This window comes from Oncorhynchus tshawytscha, linkage group LG08, assembly GCF_018296145.1.
Source record: "Oncorhynchus tshawytscha isolate Ot180627B linkage group LG08, Otsh_v2.0, whole genome shotgun sequence".
In the NCBI taxonomy this organism is placed as follows: Eukaryota; Metazoa; Chordata; class Actinopteri; order Salmoniformes; family Salmonidae; genus Oncorhynchus; species Oncorhynchus tshawytscha.
In genome coordinates this window covers 79050377-79063896 of record NC_056436.1, presented here as the reverse complement: position 1 = coordinate 79063896, position 13520 = coordinate 79050377, and the positions used below count along the sequence as shown (strand labels likewise).

The following is a 13520-nucleotide window of genomic DNA, read 5'->3' as shown; positions in this document are numbered from 1 at the left end:
CCCTCCCTCCCTCTGATAGACATTGCACCCTACTCCCAATACAGTGCACTACTTTTGACCAGGGCCCATATGGCACTTGTCAAAATAAGCTCAATATGTAGGAAAAGGGTGCCATTTGGGATGCTATCACTGTTTAGGGGAGAGAGAGGGAGACTCAAAATGAACATGTTATTAATAATAATTGATCCTACTAATTGTAATTATTACATGGTTTGTTAGCATTAGCAGCAGAGTGATGCTAATATAATGGTTGTGTTTCCCTCGGTTGGTGTCAATTCCATTTCAATCTCAGTCAATTCAGAAAGTAAACCTAATCCCAAATACAATTCCACATTTTCCTAATTCAAAAGCATTGAAGAGAATTGGAATGTCAGTGTACTTCTTGAATTGACTGGTATTGAAATGGAATGGAGCCCAACCCTGGTGTTTGTATAGGACATTCCCTCTCTTCCTCTGTTTGGTGTAACAGAACACTAGGGCTGGATTCTATTCAATGATGAGAAACATTCCAGAATACTGGGCATAGAAATGGAATGAAGAGCCGACTCCACATTCCTTATTCTACCTAAAAGACAATCATATCTGTTCCCCAAATTCCCTATTCTGCATGAGAGATGGCCATGTTTATTCTATCTGAATGTTCTGTGGGGTTGTGTCCTCCTGAACGGTGCCCCAGGTGACTCAGTGTGTGTGTGGCGTTACAAGGGGACGTGGCTGAAGAGGTAGGAGACAGATTCCCCGTTGTGGGTCCTGCGGATGGCCTCAGCCAGGATCATAGAGATGTCAATCACCTAGAGGAGAAACGGATGGTGAATAACACATAATAAACTACGTCAGGAAACATCCAGATACGCGTCAGACTGACTATTCACCGTTTATAAACAGAAACATTGTGCTTTTCACTCATTTATAGACCAAACTATTTTTTATGATTTTAGAACCTAAACAGTTTAGGTGACACGATAATTCAAACTACTTGCCGTTGTCTTAGATGTTAAACATCATCAGAGTAGCAACAACAGAATTTCAGCTTAAACTACCATTACATTATTGGAAAGTATAACAGTCTACTTATGATAAGGTGAATGACCCTGTTATAACCTCTGACCTGTAACGTAGGACAGTAATACAACCTTTGACCCCTAACCTATATCCAAGGACAGTGCTGTGACCCCTGACCTGTTTCCAAGGACAGTGCTGTGACCCCTGACCTGTATCCAAGGACAGTGCTGTGACCCCTGACCTGTATCCAGGACAGTGCTGTGACCCCTAACCTATATCCAAGGACAGTGCTGTGACCCCTAACCTGTATCCAGGACAGTGCTGTGACCCCTGACCTGTATCCAAGGACAGTGCTGTGACCCCTGACCTGTATCCAAGGACAGTGCTGTGACCCCTGACCTGTATCCAAGGACAGTGCTGTGACCCCTGACCTGTATCCAAGGACAGTGCTGTGACCCCTGACCTATATCCAAGGACAGTGCTGTGACCCCTGACCTATATCCAAGGACAGTGCTGTGACCCCTGACCTGTATCTTAGGACAGTGCTGTGACCCCTGACCTGTATCTTAGGACAGGTCTTCATCTTCTCCTCCTGAGGGATAGTGTTGGTGACGACCACGGCCTCGAAGCAGGCGTTGTTGATGCGGGAGATGGCCGGGCCAGAGAAGATACCGTGGGTCAGGATGGCATACACCTTGGTAGCACCAGCTGAGATCAGCCTGAGGGTGGAGGGACAGTATCTCCTTAAAAATCCATGTGTGGTAATATAGAACCTCCAAATGTACCTGTATGGATACACTGATTTTTGCTGCAAGGACTCATTTGGATGAGAAGTGAAATGGTGGTGGGTATTTCCACAGCTCTGTAATACGAATGTCTTGACATCAAATCAGTGATGCAGTTTAGGTAAGATTCAGCCCAGACACCCATTGCTTGGGCATAGATACATGTGTCAAGATTAGCCAAGGTCGTACGGTGAGACTTCACTTACTTGTCGGCCGCGTGACAGATAGTACCACAGGTGTCTGCCATGTCATCCACCAAGATGGCTACCCGGTCCGTGACGTCCCCGACCAGCACCATGCGATCCACCTCGTTGGCCCTCTTTCTCTCTTTGTGAATCAGAGCAAAGTCCACGTTGAGTCTGTCTGCTATGGACGTCACTCTGTCACACAGAACACAGTGTTAAGAGGAAGCCAAGTCACAGAGGTACAACAGTCACCAAGTCGGTCCATTGTTATCGCGTAAAGATTTGTTTGTGTGAAGGAGCAGTTAGACACACAAACGTGTGAATCTAAAGTCCATTTCACCACAGATAAGGCCGAGTTAAAGAAAGATATGGTTCAAGGGTAAAACCACCTAAGGTAAAAAAAAAGAGAGGAAGTTAAAGTTCTTAAAGCAGTCGTCTAGCGTGGACAGTGGTTCCCATACCCCTCCCTCTTTCTTCCCCCTCTCTTTCTTCCCCCTCTTTTCTTCCCCCTCTCTTTCTTCCCCCTCCGTCCCCCTCTCTTTCTTCCCCCTCCGCCCCCTCTCTTTCTTCCCCCTCCGCCCCCCTCTCTTTCTTCCCCCTCTCTTTCTTCCCCCTCTCTTTCTTCCCCCTCCTTCCCCTCTCTCTTTCTTCCCCCTCCGTCCCCTCTCTCTTTCTTCCCCCTCCGTCTCCTCTCTCTGATCTATCACATTTCATATTTTGGCCAAAATCCCTCTGACCACTCTGTCCTGCCTCACCTCTTGGCTCCCCCTGCGTCTGGAGAGACGATGGTGCAGGTCTTCCACTCTGCGATGTTCTCCTTGATCCACTTCAGTACAGCAGGCTCAGCATACAGGTTATCCACTGGGATGTCGAAGAAACCCTGGAGATACCAGACACACACAGACAGGAGTCAGAGGCTGCCATCTAGCGGTTTCACATCCCAGGAACCATCTCTAGTCACTGTGCCCTTGAGCCAGTCACTTAACCCCTATAGAACTCCATGTGTGGTGTGTGTTAGCTGATTGTGTTGTCTGTTGGATTGGGGAATGCAAAATAATTTACATCTGACGGACTCACTGGTTGAACCTCTACTGTCAGAACCCAGTGTCCTACTGTCCTCCCTGCTCCTAACCTCTACTGTCAGACCCCACTGTCCTCCCTGCTCCTAACCTCTACTGTCAGACCCCACTGTCCTCCCTGCTCCTAACCTCTACTGTCAGACCCCACTGTCCTCCCTGCTCCTGACCTCTACTGTCAGACCCCACTGTCCTACTGTCCTTCCTGCTCCTAACCTCTACTGTCAGACCCCACTGTCCTACTGTCCTCCCTGCTCCTGACCTCTACTGCCAGACCCCAGTGCCCTCCTTACTCCTGACCTGGATCTGTGAGGCGTGGAGGTCCATAGTGATGATGTGGTCAGCCCCAGACACAGACAGCATGTTAGCCACCAGCTTGGCTGAGATGGGCGCCCGACTCTGCAAGCGAACACACACACACATCTCATTTGCTGTGCTCACATCACATGATATGAGCTGAGTCTTCCATCTTAAAAGTTGGTCCATAGTACATTTCCTTCCTAAACTACACAGTCGACAGACAGGCTATCCTAAACTACACAGTCGACAGACAGGCTATCCTAAACTACACAGTCGACAGACAGGCTATCCTAAACTACACAGTCGACAGACAGGCTATCCTAAACTACACAGTCGACAGACAGGCTATCCTAAACTACACAGTCGACAGACAGGCTATCCTAAACTACACAGTCGACAGACAGGCTATCCTAAACTACACAGTCGACAGACAGGCTATCCTAAACTACACAGTCGACAGACAGGCTATCCTAAACTGTACAGTCGACAGACAGGCTATCCTAAACTAACAGTGACAGACAGGCTATCCTAAACTACACAGTCGACAGACAGGCTATCCTAAACTAATCAGAGTCGACAGACAGGCTATCCTAAACTACACAGTCGACAGACAGGCTATCCTAAACTACACAGTCGACAGACAGGCTATCCTAAACTACACAGTCGACAGACAGGCTATCCTAAACTACACAGTCGACAGACAGGCTATCCTAAACTACACAGTCGACAGACAGGCTATCCTAAACTACACAGTCGACAGACAGGCTATCCTAAACTACACAGTCGACAGACAGGCTATCCTAAACTACACAGTCGACAGACAGGCTATCCTAAACTACACAGTCGACAGACAGGCTATCCTAAACTACACAGTCGACAGACAGGCTATCCTAAACTACAGTCACATGTACAACTGTTCACTTTTTGTACAGTATATAGAACAGACACATAGAACATGCAATACATTATATTGGGAGGATAAGAACACACACTGATGTAAATAATCAGAGGAATGGAGGCAGGCAGGTGACTACAACAAACAGATCCCACAATGACTGCTCACTGATTTAAGTTCACACAGGGGCTGAACTTAAATCAGTGGAGATGGCAAAAACTAAATGGTGAGAAATCCAATCTAAACCCAGGCATGCTCCCAGTCCCATCCATCTGTTGTAGCTCCCAGTCCCATCCATCTGTTGTAGCTCCCAGTCACATCCATCTGTTGTAGCGCCCAGTCCCATCCATCTGCTGTAGCTGCAACAACATGGCCAATCTAAACCCAGGCATGCTCCCAGTCCCATCCATCTGTTGTAGCTCCCAGTCCCATCCATCTGTTGTAGCTCCCAGTCACATCCATCTGTTGTAGCTCCCAGTCCCATCCATCTGTTGTAGCTCCCAGTCCCATCCATCTGTTGTAGCTCCCAGTCCCATCCATCTGTTGTAGCTGCCAGTCCCATCCATCTGCTGTAGCTCCCAGTCCCATCCATCTGTTGTAGCTCCCAGTCCCATCCATCTGTTGTAGCTCCCAGTCCCATCCATCTGTTGTAGCTCCCAGTCACATCCATCTGTTGTAGCTCCCAGTCCCATCCATCTGTTGTAGCTCCCAGTCACATCCATCTGTTGTAGCTCCCAGTCCCATCCATCTGTTGTAGCTCCCAGTCCCATCCATCTGTTGTAGCTCCCAGTCCCATCCATCTGTTGTAGCTCCCAGTCCCATCCATCTGTTGTAGCTCCCAGTCACATCCATCTGTTGTAGCGCCCAGTCCCATCCATCTGCTGTAGCTGCAACAACATGGCCAATCTAAACCCAGGCATGCTCCCAGTCCCATCCATCTGTTGTAGCTCCCAGTCCCATCCATCTGTTGTAGCGCCCAGTCCCATCCATCTGTTGTAGCGCCCAGTCACATCCATCTGCTGTAGCTGCAACAACATGGCCAATCTAAACCCAGGCATGCTCCCAGTCCCATCCATCTGTTGTAGCTCCCAGTCACATCCATCTGTTGTAGCGCCCAGTCCCATCCATCTGCTGTAGCTGCAACAACATGGCCAATCTAAACCCAGGCATGCTCCCAGTCCCATCCATCCGTTGTAGCTGCAACAACATGGGCAATCTAAACCCAGGCATGCTCCCAGTCCCATCCATCTGTTGTAGCTCCCAGTCCCATCCATCTGCTGTAGCTGCAACAAAATGGCCAATCTAAACCCAGGCATGCTCCCAGTCCCATCCATCTGTTGTAGCTGCAACAACATGGCCAATCTAAACCCAGGCATGCTCCCAGTCCCATCCATCTGTTGTAGCTCCCAGTCCCATCCATCTGTTGTAGCTCCCAGTCCCATCCATCTGCTGTAGCTGCAACAACATGGCCAATCTAAACCCAGGCATGCTCCCAGTCCCATCCATCTGTTGTAGCTGCAACAACATGGCCAATCTAAACCCAGGCATGCTCCCAGTCCCATCCATCTGTTGTAGCTCCCAGTCCCATCCATCTGTTGTAGCTCCCAGTCCCATCCATCTGCTGTAGCTGCAACAACATGGCCAATCTAAACCCAGGCATGCTCCCAGTCCCATCCATCTGTTGTAGCTCCCAGTCCCATCCATCTGTTGTAGCTGCAACAACATGGCCAATCTAAACCCAGGCATGCTCCCAGTCCCATCCATCTGTTGTAGCTCCCAGTCCCATCCATCTGTTGTAGCTCCCAGTCCCACCCATCTGCTGTAGCTGCAACAACATGGCCAATCTAAACCCAGGCATGCTCCCAGTCCCATCGATCTGCTGTAGCTGCAACAACATGGCCAATCTAAACCCAGGCATGCTCCCAGTCCCATCCATCTGTTGTAGATGCAACAACACAGGCAATCTAAACCCAGGCATGCTCCCAGTCCCATCCATCTGTTGTAGCTCCCAGTCCCATCCATCTGCTGTAGCTGCAACAACATGGCCAATCTAAACCCAGGCATGCTCCCAGTCCCATCCATCTGTTGTAGCTGCAACAACATGGCCAATCTAAACCCAGGCATGCTCCCAGTCCCATCCATCTGCTGTAGCTGCAACAACATGGCCAATCTAAACCCAGGCATGCTCCCAGTCCCATCCATCTGTTGTAGCTCCCAGTCCCATCCATCTGCTGTAGCTGCAACAACATGGCCAATCTAAACCCAGGCATGCTCCCAGTCCCATCCATCTGTTGTAGCTGCAACAACATGGCCAATCTAAACCCAGGCATGCTCCCAGTCCCATCCATCTGTTGTAGCTCCCAGTCCCATCCATCTGCTGTAGCTGCAACAACATGGCCAATCTAAACCCAGGCATGCTCCCAGTCCCATCCATCTGCTGTAGCTGCAACAACATGGCCAATCTAAACCCAGGCATGCTCCCAGTCCCATCCATCTGCTGTAGCTGCCTGCTGGCGTCTGTCCATGCAGTCAGTGGCAACAACATGGGTGGTCAGGTCACTAGGCAGTGATGTGGTATAATGGTAGGGTTGGGGTCAATTCCATTTCAATTCAGGAAGTACACTGAAATTCCAATGCCTTTCAATTAAGAAAATTTGGTTTACTTTCGGAATTGAAATGGTGACGTGGTATAATGGTTGGTGGTGTGACAGCAAAGTAACTAGGTGTCTGTCCCTCACCCCCACCTTGTCCTTCTTGTCCTGCCGTGCGTAGGGGAAGCAGGGGATGACTGCTGTGACCCGGGAGGCCGAGGCGATCTTACACGCATTGATCATAATCAGCAGCTCCATCAGATTATCATTGATCTCCCCACATCCGCTCTGTACGATGTAGACATCCTCTCCACGCACACTCTCTCCGATCTCAACACTGTTAGGGCCCAGTGGAGAGGAACAGTGAAGGGGAGGACAGGGTAAACAACACTCTCTGCTAACACAGCATGACACTAATGATGATAGATGATCATGAGAAAACACAGCCTACAGGTGTTTAGGGGCCTTAGAAGTGCAGTGACAAGAGAAGAGTTGAGTATATAACTATATAATATAACTATGGTATGAGCAAAGTACTGAACAACACATAATGAGAAGTCTCCCGCTTGTTGCATCAATGTTACATCAACAATTGTTTCACGTGTGATTTTAACAAAAACGTGTCACTCAATCATGGTTATAACCTGTATGGGTTGTCCGCTCTCACAATATCCAGATATTTGTTGAAATGTATGAGGAAGTGTAGTTCGCCCTAAAGACAAACTGAGCGCCAAAATGAACCTCAAGAGATGCATGACAAACTACAAGTTCCAAGCACCTTTGCGAGGCAGCGTCAGAAGCAGCACGCTAACGTAATGTTTCTCACTCATCTTTCTGTAACATAAGATTGAAACAGATTAGCTTTTTATACATTAAAAGTTTACACTTACCATGTTTCTTGATTGCTGAATTTCTTGGTCACAACCTTCCCGAGTTCCATCCCAAGACGATCGGCGATTTTGTGAGACAGTTCCCGATGGGAGCTACCGCTAAATATCTTAATGTTCGGCATTTTTTTATGTTCCAGGGTGTCGTTCTACGGGAACTAGCTACAGTGCTAGTAACAGCAAGTACCTTTGAGTGATGTTCGACCTATTAGCTCTAGTGAACTGTTGGAAATCGATAGCTATCATCAAGCGTGATGCGTTGCCAACCTATCCACCATCATTCCCTTCTTCACGCGTGCGCCGGGCCTTCTTCCTGGTGTCGCGCACCGCCCACGTCACGTGATTTTGTTGAATCAAAGATAATAGATATTCTGACAAGATACTACATATCTCTCCGCGGGAGTCGTTGTTCACAAAGTAGCACGGCAGACAGTCTAGCTCCCTTTTATCGTTTCTTTGGATTGGTGGATACATCGCATTGTTTAAATTCTATTTTGAATATTCGATGAGTGTTGTTGACGTTAACCGCGTGTATTCAATGGAGAGACGCTACGAATATGCATAGCCATCTCGAGAGACAACTCCGATATAAATGTTTTTTTTCTCAAAGTTTCTGGGATGTCACGTGTCCTACTTATAGCAGTGTACTCATAACTTACACATTACGATCGAATAGACCTCACGTAGCAAATAGGCCATACATTTTTGTTGTTGACCAAATTCAAAACTCATTGACCTCATACAAAAACTCATCGCTTGGTGGGCGAAACAACGAAAAACGCCACCTGCTGAAAGAGGACAGATTTTCTGCCGAAATTGGCCACTCTTCCTCTTCCAGTTTGGTTGAATGCATGAATCCTGTGAAAATGAACGCTTATTGGCTGACAGCAATGGTATATCAGACAGTATACCACGGGTACGGCAAACTATTTATTTTCACTGTGCGAATTACGTTGGTAACCAGTTTATAATAGCAATAAGGCGCCTCAGGGGTTTTTGGTATATGGCCAATATACCACTGCTAAGAGCTGTATCCAGGCACTCCATGTTGTGCCGTGCAAAAGCCCTTAGGCATGGTATATTGGCCATATACCACAAATCCCCTCGGGCCTTATTGCTTAAGTCTACAATGCCGCATTCAAATCTTCTGGGAATTTGGGAACTCGGAAATCTCTGACTTCTGACTTCAGTGCATTTAAAACAACTATGAACTCGTGGGGAAAAAACAAGCTCCGACTTGGAGAAATCGATTTGAACGGTTATCCAACCGACCTGGAGATCACTGACCTCATGATTTGACCTCGTATTTTTCAGAGTTCCCAGTAATCTTGAACGCGGCACTAGTGATGGGCATTCCGAATCTTTTTGAGCCAGGTCATTTGGCTTCATTCAAATAAATGAGCTGTTAATTTGACTCCCAAACGGCTCTTTGTTCAGTGAGGCTTAGAAATGGGAAAACACATGAACAAATAGTACATCTCTAATTTAAAGCCTAAAACGCTGCCTACCATTATGTCAGATAGTGAAATGCGAGTTCAAATACATTTTTTACCAGAACAAATTATTAGATGGCCTGCAAAAATAATAGTTACGCACTGAAAAAATTAGTGCGGACCAGAATGAGTCTCTCATTATATTGCTCCTGCACTGAGGATGATGATTTATTTGCGGATAATCGATTATCCTTACATGACTATCTATTGATTGAAGGTAATGCATGTGTTGTTGATAAGTTTATAACGACAATTTAGGTTTACACTTACCCAGCATTGCATTGTAACTTGACACGCTAATGCGACTGGTGTCGCTAGCCCTTGATCATGACTCTCAGTTCCATTACAATCCTCATAAAGTAGGGTTTCCACCACTTCCGAATTCATCAAAGTTCCACCCCCATTCATTTTCAAGATCAGCTGGAAGGATCTGTGGGCCATGGAAGCGAGGCGGTTGAGCTTTTCCATCAGAGCAACATATGACGTCCTTCCAACACCAGTTAATCTTCACCAATGGTATGGTGAAGATCCGGACTGTGCCCTCTGTTCCATGCCAGCCAACCTCAGGCACATTCTCACAGGGTGTAAAACAAGCCTCACCCAAGGACGCTACACTTGGCGTCACAACCAAGTCCTTAAAAACCTTGCGTCCGCCCTGGAGGACAAGCGAGCTGCCACCAACTCCCTACCACCCACAGCAGCATCACACTCCTTACGGACTTGTCCGCGAAGGGGCTAATCCACCGAAGAGCGGCTCTACACCATTAGAGCGAGACCAGCTGCGCTTGGCCCGCGACTGGAAAATGCTAGCTGACATTGGCCGGAAACTTGTGTTTCCACCACCCTAAGACCTGACATGGTGCTCTGGTCCCGTTCGCTCAATAAGGTCTTCATCATTGAGCTCACAGTACCCTGGGAGGACTCAGTAGATGAGGCTTATGAGCAAAAACATCTGCGCTATGCTGATCTAGCTGCCGAAGCACGGCATCATGGCTGGAACACAGAAGTCCGACCAGTGGAGGTGGGCTGCAGAGGTTTTGTGGCAACATCTACAACCAGACTGCTTAGAGACCTGGGAATTAAGGGCCAGAGCCAGCGTTCGGCAATCAAAGCTGTATCGGAGGCGGCAGAAGGCAGCAGTCAGTGGCTCTGGATGAAGAGGAAAGACCCCAGCTGGGCCCCGAAGTGAGAGGGCCAGGAGGTATGCGGTCAACAACGCTTGACTCAGGGAGGAGGACGCCCCTGCCATGCATAGTCCCATGGGATGTTGGCTATCAACAACAAGGCAACTCCTATGACTAATTGGGAATGGGACGCAAGCGTAGGATTGATCACCCTGTCGCTGGCCGCCTTTGGGGAGGGTGTATAGTGTGAAAGGCCGAAACACCCTAGGAACCAAAGGTACACTACTGACGATGCGCTCCCCAAATTTCACCACGCTCACTGTTCATTAACTCTTGGAAGTGCTTGCACAAAGGATAGTAACATCTCATCCTCTGTTCTTGGAATCCAATGGTAGCAATGCGCAGGGGATTGTGGGATGGAGAGCGGCGCAGAGCAATATAGAAAAAGTTCAGCTCTGCTCTGCTTTATGCAAATTAGACGTGGATATTTCTGCTGGTAAACAATCAGGTGAGGAGCAGATGTTTGCGTGAAAATGTTCCCTTCATGAAACATTGTTCTGCCTGTCATTAGTTCCGGGTAAGCAGCAACCAAAAAAACATGGAGGAAAGACAATCATGGCTGTGTCTCGTTTTCCAATTCTGCTTTGCTAGAATACAGATACAAAGTCATAAGGTCAATGGCATGGAGGAGGATTGCAGAGATTGTTGGTGTTGACAGTGGGCGAAGAGAGATTTTACACAACAGTGTTTGCTTGTGCTGCTAGCTAGCTTTGAACATCAAGCAACCTAAACCTCAAAACTGTGATCAAAGCCACCTTTTGTGAATGTGTTGAGTAAATTAAATTGTGAAATTTGCCCACCAAAGGATAGAAATCACCAGTAACACACATTATAACATTGTACATGATACACTAAGCATGAATTCCAATGTAATATGCTACCAATTGGATTACAGTATCGTCAAATTATCATTATAGTATATATTGTAGTTTATGGCTCTTTCATTATACTGGTGTCATGACACTGATGATTGTAGGTCACTTCCTGTAAATACATCGGCCTACTTGCAATGAAGGAGTACTTTGGGTAAAGGAAATTTTGGCTTTGATTTGCAAACATTGTGCAAATCTGTCTTTACCCAGCATCAGCACCAACATCTCTGCAATCCTCCTCCAGGCCGTTGATCTTCTGATGTCTTTACCCAGCATTAGCACCAACATCTCTGCAATCCTCCTCCAGGCCATTGATCTTCTGATGTCTTTACCCAGCATCAGCACCAACATCTCTGCAATCCTCCTCCAGGCCATTGATCTTCTGATGTCTTTACCCAGCATCAGCACCAACATCTCTGCAATCCTCCTCCAGGCCGTTGATCTTCTGATGTCTTTACCCAGCATCAGCACCAACATCTCTGCAATCCTCCTCCAGGCCATTGATCTTCTGATTTTGTCGGTAGGTAGAATTACAACGCTTCCCACACCACATTATTTATATTATATCTTTATTAGCCTACCCATTGTCAGCTGCTTATTTTCATGTACAGTTCTGTACCTATAATACAAGGGTTGGAGTCGCACTAACCAATTTTATGTCAATTTCATGACAATCAAATTAAACCGATTGGAAAGTTAACGACTGGACAAAAAGTTAAAGCAACACAGAAACAGACAAATTAGAGACAGAGCCCCTTTTTTTTTACACCTTTTTATGGCAGATTTGTGATCTGTGATGAATGAACATTGACACTAGTGCATCTTGAATAATGTTTAAGTTAAGAATTAAAACAAGTTAAACACTTCACTTGAATGAATCAACATTGAATGAATCAAAACAAGTTAAACATTTCACTTGAATGAATCAACATTGAATGAATCAAAACAAGTTAAACACTTCACTTGAATGAATCAACATTGAATGAATCAAAACAAGTTAAACATTTCACTTGAATGAATCAACATTGAATGAATCAAAACAAGTTAAACACTTCACTTGAATGAATCAACATTGAATGAATCAAAATAAAATGTCACAAAATAGAGAGAATCAAACTTGTTTATAAATGATAGACGTATTAGTAAGTAGGCTATTATTACCAAAGCATCATCTCTGGTGAAAGAAAAGAAGTCCCGACCAGAGGTGGTCAACCTTGCTCCACTCCCTGATCTAAATGGGTGAGCAGACTTCTATTCCAGCCCTGCAATAATACACATTATTATCAACTTATTCGGTTTGATAAGTTGAATCAAGTGTCTTAGTGCTGGGCTGGAACATGAGCCTGCACACCCAGCAGACCTCTAGGAGGATTGGCTTGCTACAGTTGTATTAAGTGTGTAGCCTACATTATGTGTGACTTTTAACTGTTTTGTTGTGTACAACATGTGAAAACATCAGTACACATACAACCCATGGTATACAAGAATGTGCCAGCAATCTCTTGGGGACTGGGACCTCTTCATCTGCAGACAGGCTTTTGTAGTTCTCCATATCTGAGGACAGACGTCACAAAGAAACAGGCTTCATCTTATTACAGTTAGACAGCCCTGACTATTATCTCTCTGTCTGTCTGCATAGTTTTCCTCTCTAGGGACTAGAACTGGAGAATATTTTCATAATGTCATCCCACAACCTGTCCTATAGTAAGTAAAGTTGACTAGCTAGCTGGCTAACAAGCAGCCAACACACAGTGGCCTGCTAGCTAGCTAACTAATACTACATCATGTTTTTACATTTTCAAAACGTATTTACTTACTCCATAGGTTCACGCCCACACCCACGAAGCGGCCACTCTTTTGGAGCAAAACGTTGTCACGCGGAGACACCGCTTCTTGTCAAAACATACTGTAAGAGTCATTGGACGAAGATGTCTTCTGTAGGGGGAGTTTTATTAGGAGCTGTTTACGATCGGTCTGAACATTAAAACCCACACCGGTGCGTCAATCTAAGTAACATAATACAAAAATCCCCATAAATATCTGTCAGTTTAAACTAGATATATATAGATATATATAGATATATATGTATATATATATTTTTTTTATATATTTTTTTTATATATATATATATATATTTTTATATATATATTTTTTTTTTCATGGGCTGTGTCTCAATCCAACACATCCGCCTTTGTCGCCCTTCCGCATCTGCGATGGAAAGTGGCAGAGCTACAGCTTTGTTTGTCAGAT

The 13520-nt window shown here is 46.1% G+C and overlaps 1 protein-coding gene across 2 annotated transcripts; it reads right to left on the bottom strand.

Annotated features, from left to right (window-relative positions):
• Positions 1 to 284: 284 nt before the first annotated feature.
• On the bottom strand, positions 285 to 8034 carry LOC121846940 (ribose-phosphate pyrophosphokinase 1-like). 2 transcript variants are annotated; one of them, XM_042326011.1, is made up of 7 exons: positions 7725 to 8034; positions 6982 to 7171; positions 3349 to 3447; positions 2728 to 2852; positions 1994 to 2167; positions 1562 to 1721; positions 285 to 791 (listed from the first exon to the last, which is right to left on the bottom strand). In XM_042326011.1, exons 1-7 carry the CDS (start codon positions 7844 to 7846, stop codon positions 699 to 701), a joined length of 963 nt encoding a protein of 320 aa, XP_042181945.1. In that variant the 5' UTR covers positions 7847 to 8034; the 3' UTR covers positions 285 to 698. The 2 variants fall into 2 exon arrangements, with proteins under 2 accessions (XP_042181945.1, XP_042181946.1); XM_042326012.1 differs by having other exon boundaries at positions 6988 to 7171; positions 7725 to 8033.
• Between the last annotated feature and the right edge of the window lie 5486 nt (positions 8035 to 13520).